The 11,995-nt window shown below is 30.9% G+C and overlaps 1 protein-coding gene across 2 annotated transcripts; it reads right to left on the bottom strand.

Moving 5' to 3' along the window:
* Positions 1–2,145: 2,145 nt before the first annotated feature.
* On the bottom strand, positions 2,146–11,562 carry LOC128182756 (uncharacterized). Of its 2 annotated transcripts, none has more exons than XM_052851499.1 (5): positions 11,469–11,562; positions 6,622–6,687; positions 6,048–6,104; positions 5,257–5,328; positions 2,146–3,017 (listed from the first exon to the last, which is right to left on the bottom strand). In XM_052851499.1, the coding sequence occupies exons 1-5, from the start codon at positions 11,515–11,517 to the stop codon at positions 2,950–2,952; spliced, it is 312 nt and encodes a 103-aa protein (XP_052707459.1). In that variant the 5' UTR covers positions 11,518–11,562; the 3' UTR covers positions 2,146–2,949. The 2 variants fall into 2 exon arrangements, with proteins under 2 accessions (XP_052707459.1, XP_052707458.1); XM_052851498.1 differs by lacking the exon at positions 11,469–11,562 and adding an exon at positions 10,185–10,365.
* Between the last annotated feature and the right edge of the window lie 433 nt (positions 11,563–11,995).

The following is an 11,995-nucleotide window of genomic DNA, read 5'->3' as shown; positions in this document are numbered from 1 at the left end:
TATTTTTCGATTTAGCTATTTTATTTGTACATACGCGTATTTGCATTTTGGCATCGAAAAGTGTGTTACTAAGACTATAACGTATATCGTTTTATAGTTCATATTAGATATTCACTACCACTTTATTATGTATAACATAAGTAAAAAATAGTCTTCGAAAAAATAGTTCCCATAGAAAATAAGGAATAGTAAAGTAGACGATTTCTTGCCTGAATTAAATTACTTATTTTTTGGTAAGCTTAGGATTAATACAAGAAAATGTGTAACCTGGCAAAATGGTTAAATACTATGTGTATATTCGCCCTGTTTTTATTCTCCCATATTCCCCTTGTTGTTAGCGGACGAATTTAGACTGTGCGAATTCCAATGTTTCAAATTTTGTCTCTCATAAATCACAACTGTGTCTGGACAAATTTATTACTTTTGATTGCTAGAAGAGAAAAGGAAATTACACGAAGGGAAAACAACCCTTTATACAATATTTTATAGGAAACCTCTTCATTCACTACACGTACATGTACCTACACTTGAATTTAGTGTGAACAAATCCGAGGAAAAGTAATGTCTTTCATTGGTTTGATCATTCGCAAGTACATGATCACGTGAAAGATGTTAAATACAAACCTTATCCTATAAATGCAATTTTTTTAATAATGTTAATATTGTTCAATGGTTAATGCGGACCCAACGCTTGGTGATATTGAAAGTAAACCCGTGAACATACAAACGTGCTTATTTCAAGAGATTTTAGAATTTACCACGGTTGAATAATTTTTACATAATAAGTGTTAATCAAGTCAATAGAATTGATGAGATTGAAATAATATGCAGGAGAGGTGGAGCTGGCATTATCAGAATGGTACTAAAACTAGACTAGCATAAATAACAATGCCATGTATAGAAAATTATATGTATGCTACAAAGCTTGTGCTTTTGCATTTGTATATTTGTGCATTTATATATATTATTACTGTGGCTATTTACGTATGTTACAGATGTACAGTTACCTGTTTTAATTTCTAGCGCACAATGATAAAGTCACCAATAAACATTAATTCAGTTTTTCTTATCAAAATCAGTTTGTACTTGTATGCGTATGTGTGCCTGTCTTTTGATACTGGTCGAGTTTTGAAGCAACAATTGGTCAACTAAAACAACTGTATTGTGAGCTTGGAACAATTGAAATTGTATGTTATAAATACCACGCGTGTTTGTTGAATCATAGACGTGTTGTAGAGAGTCATGCTTTGCCACTCATTTACTGGATTGGAGGGTTTGTTTGACGTAAATATTGTCACATGTTTAATAATGCTATCCATATCTGGTAATGTACCCGGCTTGTTTAAGAGACCGTTAGTGTTACACATTTTAAATTTTAACTTTAAAGAAGTTCTATTTTTAAATAATACATATACAATATCAGAAATTAACCAGTTAGAATTTATTTCAGTGTCTGTAAGTAACAAAAAACGTCTGCTGTACAAATAACAGCAGAATCATTTGTCATATCTTTAAAAAAGTAACTTATTCGCATAGAAAATACTACCAATGACTTTTTTCATCTTATTTAATTTCATTTTACACCCCCACTGACCAGAGATGTCACATGTGGTCAAATTTGTCAGGTTGATTTTTCTAAAAAATTGTTGCATATTTATAGATTTTAATCCAAATAACAAAATATCAAAATTTCAGGAAAATTGAACAAAAGGGAAATGTTAGCTTCTCTGTTTTGTACTTTCTTAATAAAAAAGATATAACTAAAATCCCTTATGTCGGGAAATATAGATTAAACCAACTCTTTTGTTACCTAATAGAATATAAATGTACATGAATTTCAATATTACAACGTAAACCGTATTTTAATTCATATTGTATAATAGAAAAAAATGCGTATTTTTCAGCAATTCTCAATTCAAATAAAATAACATAAGAATCTGCCTGAATATTCATGTGAAGCATAAAGTAAGACTTAAATTCATTTTATCATGAATCCTTTTTTTAGATAATAATTCACGGAAACGTATAACAATTTATGAATTAAAAACAATCTCGTATATGATTCTGATAAACCAATATTTGTGTCTCAAATGTTGCACTTCAAAGCGGCATATCCGGAAAATAAAATGATAATAATACAAAATAAACAGTAATATATAATATTATTTTATTAATAAAAATCAACGGAAAAAACATGAAAAGAAACAATAACCAAAAGCAAACCAGAAAATCCACCAAACACCAAAAACAAAAATAAAACTAAATAAAAAGGGCTCAGAGCTTTACTTGCCAAAAGATGATAAACCCCTTGGGTTTTAAATGTACCAATGATAATGCAATGCACATCTTAGAAACAAAATGAAAATATGAATCAAATGAAACTGACCAAATTATTTTTTAAATTTGTAAATGGTTGCGGCTATGTTTATCTTTTTTTCATTTGTTGATGCATTATGAGTCAAAGTATATAATTATTCTAATGATAGATCTGAACAGTATTTAAAACAATGTAACGATGAAGAAAATATAGTTAAATTGTGAAGTATATAAATGGCTTTTATTTGTATAAAGTTGTCATTGACGTCTAGCAGTATAATACTTCCAACCCAATGAGAAAAAAACCCACTTACAATTAACATGTGTTATTTATAGATCTGAAATAAAATTGGGAAAATCCCATACAGTGCCTAATTATTAGAGTTTATTCTTTATGATATTTGTTTAATGTAATAATGTATAATGACAGGATATACGTTTGCTATATACTTTTAAAATATTTCAAACATTAAGACCGTTTATCAATTTTCTATATAATTTGCAAGCAATGTTGTTAATTACAATGCATTATCACAATTCACATTCATATACATTGTCATGCAGTAATATGGCACTCTGATATCTAGAAAGAAAGATTCTTTTATTCAATGTCTCATTGTGTCAAATTCAATTTTAAGCGCTGTCTGTATTTAATTTGACGATAATCCACACAGGAATCCAGAACAGCGCATTAAGCAGAGCTGAAAAATAAAGGCTTCGCTTAAATCATCCTTTTCTTTAACACATGTACAGGATTAACAATCTCCGATTAAATAGTGACTACAAGCTCTTGAGTCATTGGTTTATATTTGTAAGAAGTAAAGATTAATCTAGAACCTATTTAATTAATGAATGATTTAAGGAAAACAGATTTTTTTTCTAGTTTAGGATTAAAATGATGAATTTTATTTGGTATGGAGGATAGACTAATATAATGGAGCTTCCAATTTGTCATCACATTCTCCTAAAATATACCCATTATAAATTTATATGTTGAAACAAATGTCATAATTTTCGACGTCTAAATCAGATTGTAAGTTTAGAGAATAGCCTAAGAAATATTTGTGTAATAACATAAAAATATAACGCTTTTCACTGCCAATAAGCATTTATTATTTCCAATATACGAATTTGGTTATAAGATATTTAAGTTTCAAAAGGACTGAAATGAAACTTAACTTTATTAATGAAAACAAAAACGTAAGAGAAAGTCATGCAAAACTGTCCAAAACAAACATAGATGATGTATTGATATCAATTTTGGTGTTCAACGAGTATCAATATGCCATAAAATTTGCCCGCATGTTTTTATCATGGTTGTTGTAGTTCATGAGTAAAAGATGTTGCTAAAAAAGAACAAAGGGGTAAAAATGGAAACAAATCCCATTAAACCTTGACATATATGTAAGAAAAAAATAAAATAGTTTCTATTATTTTCTTTTTTAGTGCTCAAACTGCATTGTTTTTGGTATCGTTTTTAATCCATACTTGGGCCAATATTCAAAGTAGATCACAGCTAAAATTAGAACGACATCAGAAAAATTTTATTCAAAATTAAGACTTACATTGGAGAATTTATGATTTTAAGATCAATTCTATGTAAGAATCAGAATTCGGTGGCCACGCATAGTCACGGGTTTTCTTCATACTTGACAATTTGATAGACTTTGGTCAGCAAAAAAGCTTAACACCATTTGTTTGTTGCTATGGGGTCCCGTTGCCATGGTAACTGAGGGTAAAGATGTAAAAATGGCATTTTAATGCTTATTTGAGAACATATTGTGAGTAATGTACAGAACTTGTTCCCAGGGTAGAATATATTATTATAAATAGTTGTCATTTTTTGAAAAGAAAGAAAAAAATCATGGAGAAACGAATGTTTTTAGAGCGTTTCCATGGTTACGAAACAGAAAGTTTAAAATCTGTTTTATTCATCTAGTTTGAATAAATAGTGCAAATCTTGGATTTTTTGGTAAACACTTTTATGATTATGCAATTAAAAATTAGGAAAAATAAGGAAAATTATAATATTTTTAGGCATCTTTAAATGGATATTATTCACTTATAATGAATAAATATATAAAATCAAATGATGAGAAAAAATAAAGTATGTCCTTAACTTTGAAAACTTTGACACTTGAAAAAAATCTGAAATTTTCTAAAAATAACTGCCGTTGCCGTTGGACTTTTCAAAAAGTAGGAATTTAATTTTCCATAGCAACAACACTTCTCTGTCGCATAACAATGGTTTTTGTGGTGTATAATGAAAATTAAGATATATTTTTACAAGTTTCAACTAAAACAATTGCAAATAAATTGTAAAATCAGGAATGAAAGCATATCAAAATAATCTTCAATTTCTCAGTTTTTCTTAATTTTTGGCCTTGTTGCCATAGCAACGGATGTCATTTTCATGATAAAATATATATTGCATGGACATTAATATGGATGTAAAAATTAAACATTTTCCCATTTGGGCTTATTAAAAAACCGCAGAAAACTGATTTCAAAAATTTGTAACGGTTTCTATGGTAACATTTTTAAAGTATTGGTTCTCCATCAATTTTCTCATATAATAAAATAATTGAAAATAGGACAAAGCCTGTTTTATGTCTTTGATAGTTTACATTAGTGGGCAAATCCTTCTAATATGGCTTCAAAGTAGGTAAGTTTTGCTATTTTCCCATCTTTAGCCTCGATTACCATGGCAACGGTTACCCCCAGCAACCAACTTTCAGTGGTTTTTTGCGTTTTACAGCTAGGTGTGTCCATGTATGAAATATAAGGAAAATTGATGACTATGCGTGGCCAGACCCTTTTATAAATCATTGATTCTTACATAGAATTGATCTTAAACAGGTTTCAAAATAATTCAGATATATGCTTCTGGACGATTTTGCATGACGTTCTCTCAGGTGCTCACTTAAATGCAGACCTTACCTGTATATTGAGATGTTTCTACTCCTGTAATAGAAATGTGCAATGTTGTTCCGGACGATCTTTTGTCTTTATCTAAAAGATAAAAAGGTGGGAAAGAATCGAAAGAAAGATAAATACGTGTAGATAGATAGATAAAAGTTATGATAGAAGAACAATTCAAATGGTAAAAGATAATAAAAATGATAAATTGATGTGGAGTAACTTGCACTGATAATACGTAACAGATTTACGTGACCGGTTAGATAATATTTAATTTTCAAGGAATAAATCACTCTACATTAAAAAATTGATGGTTCCACAAAATAGCAAAACAGATATTACGAGAATCATCGCTTTCCCAAGCAATTTTGGTAGTTTTAACACTTCAAGCGTATTACAAATCAATCAAAACATATAAGCTTTTCAATTTTTTCATTTATTTGTTGAGAAATTCAACATATGTTCATGAGTCCTGCTACTAACTTGCATCAAATAAAATATATATATTACCAAATATTCTACACCACGAACTAATTGTAAATTAAAAATAAAAAAATATCCCCCCCCCTCCCCCCAACAAACAATAAATTCAAGCAAAATATGTATATTAACAGCAAAGTGTTTCAAACGGTATTTATCTTATTTAATTATTTTTGTGTTGTGGTAAACTGTGAAAAAAAATATGTCGGTACACTTTAAAATGTAGAAATAAATCCTAATTTTGTAAAGTTGAGAAAACAGAGAAAACACGACATTTAATATAAAATTTAAGTTTAATGCAGAGACATACTGAACATAAAATTGTTATTTACCAGCGTTGCCAATGTTTCCTGACGCCCTGGTTGTTCTTGGCTGTGGCGTTGAAGTAACTAAAAAAACACATCTTATTCTTAGTCATATGCCCAAATTTGTAATGTTGAATCGATCAATGGTACCCCACATTGGTCTTTATTATACAATACTCAGTATTACAGGGGAATTGGGATGGTGGTTGGCATCTAGCACACAAAACGAAACGATTGGTATTTGATAAAATACATGAGCAAAATTACTTTTCTATCACCCCATGATTCACTTGCAAGGCAATGAATCTGTCTCTTTTCTAAATCTTTCATAAAGTCTAAACCCGGATTACGACCTTTCGTCACTATATATACGATTATCATAAAACTCATCTTGTGCGTCTTTTCGGAAATTATCGCTCACTATTTTTGGATAATTTGACCTTCAACACAAAAGTGGCCCTTAATCACTCCCAAAAAGTAACACCTTTGATATCACGTTATGAGAAGGACCCGATATTTGCATTCATATTTATTTTACATTATCGTAAAAAGTGAATGTGTCGTGAATTTGGCTAACTTTCCCCCAAAATATTTTACTCACCAGCATTTCCGGGTCGTTGGGTGGTCTCTGGGTTCTTGGTTGTTGTTGTCTGCGGTTTTGAAGTAGCTTAAACATTTACATAATACATCATATAAGTATACTTGTGTATGCGTTCTCAATTTTCCATCTGTTAAACTGCAAACAACTATATTAGAAATTTCATTTTAATTAAAGTGTCTAAGTGATATTAAAAATACGATAAATTACTGAAATAAATAAAATTTAAAATCTCTCAATGTTTTTTTTATCGACAGTAGGCTATAAAAATGAAAAGCCTAAAGGACCCAATTAATTTTTTTCATGAATATTTGAATCATTTTGTTTGTCTTTCTGCCTATCATGTGCATGTAAGAGAGAAAAAAGAGTAGCGGAAGATAAATGAAGAGAGAGAGAGAATAAATTGAAAGTAAAAAATAATAAAAGTAAAAAAATAATAAAAGTTAATTACTAGCGATAATGAAAGATATCACTTTCTCTCCTCAAAATATTTGATTTATTCTTATTAATCTCTCTCTCTCTCTCTCTCTCTCTCTCTCTCTCTCTCTCTCTCTCTCTCTCTCTCTGTCTAATTTTTTAAGTCCCAAGTAAGAAATTTATATGCACGATTAAGATCCCTTAATGTATGACAACCGCACTTACCAAGAAAGATTGAAATTTGACAACTTTATTTAAGTATTTATTTTTAAAACAAATCTGAACGACCCGATACATTTTGCTCTATGAAATCAAATGGTGCTATAATGCTATAAATGATGAATTTCATAGGAAACAAAAAATACTGAAAAAAGAAAAGGATGAAATTAATAGAGATTATATCCTTTCAAAACAGCACAGTTGACAACAGTATTGTACAGTGATGGAAAGTGTCTAGTAAAATACATGGCAGTGATGCACAGTTGAAGTCAGTACAGTGATGTACAGTGGACGTCAGTTAGACCGTACAGTGATGTACAGTGGACGTTGGTGTACAGAAGTGTACCATTGAAAGCAGTAGGGACGTACAGAGGCGTACAGTCGAAGTGAAAAGGACCGTCACCGTAAAATGATGCAAAGTGGAGGTCAGTGCTGGTCGTGGTTACGGACGGTAACAGTTTCATAAAGTTCAGGTTAAAAAGGTAACGTAACACAATATTATGAGACAAAGGCCGTTGTACTAAGCCTTTTTAAAAATGCATACCTTGAAATAGTCGGAAAAGAATTAGATTGTTGCAAGGATGATGATAGAGAAAAGTTGGAACGTGACAGTAATACTTATTAGGATAGCCCCTATCATATCCAAAGATATCATGTGTATATTTAATAGGAGTGCTGGGTACTTTTGTTTTAGGAGTGATAAACGTTAATTTCCTGCTACTTTTTGACTCACTGGATGAACTTAAAAGTTTTGAAACCTTATTGCACATCTATAGGACAGCCCCCATCATATCACAAGAGATGACGTAGCTACTGCATAGGTTCTAAGAGAAGTTCTGGGAACCATACGTTTTTTGCAAAAAAAAAAATTATTTTGTGTTGCCCAGCGACCCCGTGATAAAATTCTGAAACCTGAGTTCACATCATTCATATTCTAATAGATCATTTGGCTTTTAAAAAAATGTTAATGTTTTTTTAATAATTTTTTTGTAAAAAAAATAACCCGTCAATTTTCACCCCACCGAAACCTTCTTGCACATCTATGAGACACTCCAAAACATATTCCAAGAGATGAAAATGCGAGATGAGTTCAAGGAGCCAGTCTTTTGGTGTAAAAAAAGTCATTTTCTTATTTTCGGACACCCAATACTACTAGAGAGTTTACAAAACAACATGACATTTTGATGGTTTATAAGATACAAGAGCAGTTTGAGAAAGTAAAACCTCATTCACAACTGGCCGTCATGTGCTACGGGTTTTGCCATTCGTGGCTCCAGTGGCTGATCGTAGCGTGAAAAATCGTATTTAAGTGATTGCGAGTGCAACGTTCGACGAAAGGGCGACTCGGCACGTGCGATGCCCGTAGAAACCGTACTTCCGTCTTACAATTGCCGTTCCCCAGACGTAAGTTTGGCTTACGAACGGCAGTAGTAACATTCGCGTCGTAGGTCACCTGCAAGTTAATCATACCGACGTCTGTCTTTGGCCATCGACAGCTGCACGGACACTTATTAGTTTTCACGTTAAATAAAGAACATTTTCTCTAGTGATGTACTGATGAAAGCAAGTAAATAGAACTCGTAGAAAAAGAAGTCTATTATTCTGTAAATTCTTCTTTCTTTGGTAATTAGACTAGCTAAACTGGTCGCCACAAATGAAAAATGTTTTGAAAACATAATTCATCTTTCGTATCTAATACCATAAAAATTGAAAACATCTCTGAAATCTGGAAGAAAGTTTGTGCAAAAATCTTATTTCAGCGAATTAATTATCAATTGACAATTTTTCTGGCCAATGTAATATCTTTAAATGATGTAACAATTTTGTTAACTATTTTTTGAACTTTACAATATATTCGAAAAAAAGCTTTGAAGAACTTTCAGTTGAAATAATTAAAAGTGATAAAATGATATTATTAATAGGATGACATCATTTACACTTCATACATCTTAAAATTCATAGTCTACAAGAGTTTTTTTCCGGAACTCTGATTTTAATACAATTATGAAAATATTTTTAGAAACTTTTAAATATCATATGAAATGATAATCAATCTTTTCAAAATGGGGAGAGTACTCTGTTTACAAACAAAACTTACTGTACTCTCGAAAACAACAACTTCCACCAGTAGAATGTGTTGCAGTTTTTGTGTAGGATAATCTTTCTTCTCCTTACTTCAAAAATGATAATGATTCTATCTTAGCACACTTACAAGTCGAAGTGATTTGGAAATCTTATGCCTTTTCTTTACTTCTACTAATCCTAATATCTACTTCAATATTCTGTTCCATTTGTCTTTTTCTTCTTCTTTGCCTTCCATTATTTTTGGTCAAAAAGAACGTATTCGTTTGTTTGATTTTGGTTTTTAGGAGGGCGTTAAATACTAGAATCTTTTATTTGATTTTGAAGGATGTTAAAACTGTTGATTCTCTTATCGTGATAGGAATGTTTTCCATAATGATTTTTAAAAATTTTGGTTATGGGCGATTCGCATATAAACCACTTTTTTAACAACTCTTCTGAGAATAAATAAAAAAGAAAGTTCATTTTACACGTACTAAGGAGGCACGATTTTAAACATTTCTTATGTCTTTGTCGTTTGTTTCTGTTGTCTCGGAGTGCGTAAACCAACACAAACATACCCATTCCCCACAATTTGTTTACATAATAAAATAAAAAGTACCTGCGACAACACGTGATAATGAATATTTCAGTCTGGAGCGCCGGTGGAATGAAAAAATGAATAAATTGAAAATAACTCTATATACTTTAAAATGCGTTTGAATTGAATTGTATAATTTGCATAAAATTTATAACTTATATAGCTTGATAAAAAGCACAAACACTTCTTTTTTAAAAGAATCATTCAATAAATCCCCATACAACTTCAATAGAATAAGATTTATCGTATTTAATATAAACATACATACATGTACATGTATCGCTGTAGGACCATGTTACTGTGTCGTTTATCTCAGGGGGGTTCTTTTGTGTCGACGTCGGGTTTAAAATTCCTTCCATATAACATCTGTATTCTGTGAAATCAGTAAAGCATTGCACTTTTTTGATGAATAGTCTTAGTTCCCCATCTTCGAGGCTCCCGTTGGCAGTAGTTCTGTTTTTTAAAGCTTCATCTTTCCACACTTTGCCTTTTGGATTTATCGAGATCACTGTTTCAAACGTCTTATTCTTTTTTCTATGTAGCTGTATTAAATGTGTTTTAGCGAGTTGATCAGAGTTTATGATTGAACAAGTGATGGCCAGACCATCTTTGTCAGTAACATTGATCGTAATGTACTTCTGGGCAGTTGAAGCTGAAATTTTCCAACACAATGGTATGAGAAGGCAGTAGCCAAGACATGTAAATGTGTTTATTACAAATAATGTTTATACTCCAATTAATTAGACATGACTACTTTTTATACCTTACGAGATAAATATTAGATATATAAATACATCTATTACTTAAGACTTTGATTTTCACTAGTCCGATCAGTGTTAATATCTTTTATTTCTTGTTTTGAAAGTTTTATGGTATCGTTCATTAAAAACACTATTTCAACGCATAAATATTAAAGATTGTTAAATCAATACCATATCTTAAAATACAGTATAGCACGGTCACAGCGAACACGCTTATAATGAATTGACGCTTACAGCTGAACTATTTTCATTCCCTGTTACTTTATTACAAGTTGAAAACTTGACGGATACACGCTTATTACGACGCAAAATCTCCCGTCCCTGACACTTTGTTTTAAACGTGTTTTACTATTGACGCAAAAATAAAATCTGAAAATAATATGTACCATCATGCACTTATCTAAAAAATGTGAGCTATCGTCTTATTAAGGTTAAATAAGAATGAAATCCCAGTACAAAAAACTTATGAAACAGGTACGGTGCTATTAAAAAAAAATGATGTTACTGTCCCTATCAATAAGTTTTCCAGATGCAACCGTATGTTTTTCAATAAATGTTTCTGCATGGTTGACTTTCTGTGAATATGATTTTAGCAAATCTCATAAGCAAAAAAAAACAAAAAAAAACAAAAAAAAAAACAAAACAAATGGACATATAACTTGTCACCCAGAAAGTACATTCAAACTAAAATTACCGTGTGTTAACCTACATTTAGTGTTAATAACGGAATCTGAGTGAATCCTATTTAATAAACGGTCTCAATTATGCGTTTGAAATTACAATTTACTTACATAGTGGAAGTATATTCCATAATACAGTCCACAGCCAAACAAACTTCATATTTGCATTCCTAAATATTTTTGTGAAATGAAATTCTTGCTCACTGTAGTAATAAAGGAAGTATATTATATAACGTTACGCTTAAAACTTGAACAAACCCCATAAAAAGCAATGATAAGATAGTAGAAAATATCCTATGCCTGACGTCAGGTAACACCTGAGTTTGGAAAACCCATATAAAGGTTTCATACATATGTTTTGAAAATTTTGCAAATAAAAAAAGAAACTTTAAATGTCATTGTTTGCAATTCCGTCTGATAATTACTGACATTCTATGCAAATAATAATATTGTCAAGCATAGCTCAGCTACGATTTAGTCCATGTTTTGCACTGATAATCATAAATGCAATGTTCCATTTGAGTTTTGCCACAAAGCTCGAGGCAACTGAGGATAAGGTTTAAGCTGACAATTTTAATCGAATCAATCTATTCTAAAATAGTGTGCTTTTGTTTGACATTGAGTAACACTAAGTTATT

Source organism: Crassostrea angulata, chromosome 5, assembly GCF_025612915.1.
Source record: "Crassostrea angulata isolate pt1a10 chromosome 5, ASM2561291v2, whole genome shotgun sequence".
NCBI classification, from domain to species: domain Eukaryota; kingdom Metazoa; phylum Mollusca; class Bivalvia; order Ostreida; family Ostreidae; genus Magallana; species Magallana angulata.
This window is presented reverse-complemented; position numbering and strand designations above follow the sequence as displayed.

What these genes read in the sequence shown, in the direction of transcription:
- LOC128182756 (XM_052851498.1), bottom strand. Translation starts at nt 10,275, where the DNA reads ATGGAAGGAATTTTAAACCCGACGTCGACACAAAAGAACCCCCCTGAG. An exon ending in AGGAAACATTGGCAACGCTG is followed by an intron (nt 5,329 to 6,047) that starts GTAAATAACAAT and finishes TTTATCTTTTAG; the next exon opens with ATAAAGACAAAAGATCGTCC. An exon ending in AGAAACATCTCAATATACAG is followed by an intron (nt 3,018 to 5,256) that starts GTAAGGTCTGCA and finishes TTTATTTTTCAG; the next exon opens with CTCTGCTTAATGCGCTGTTC.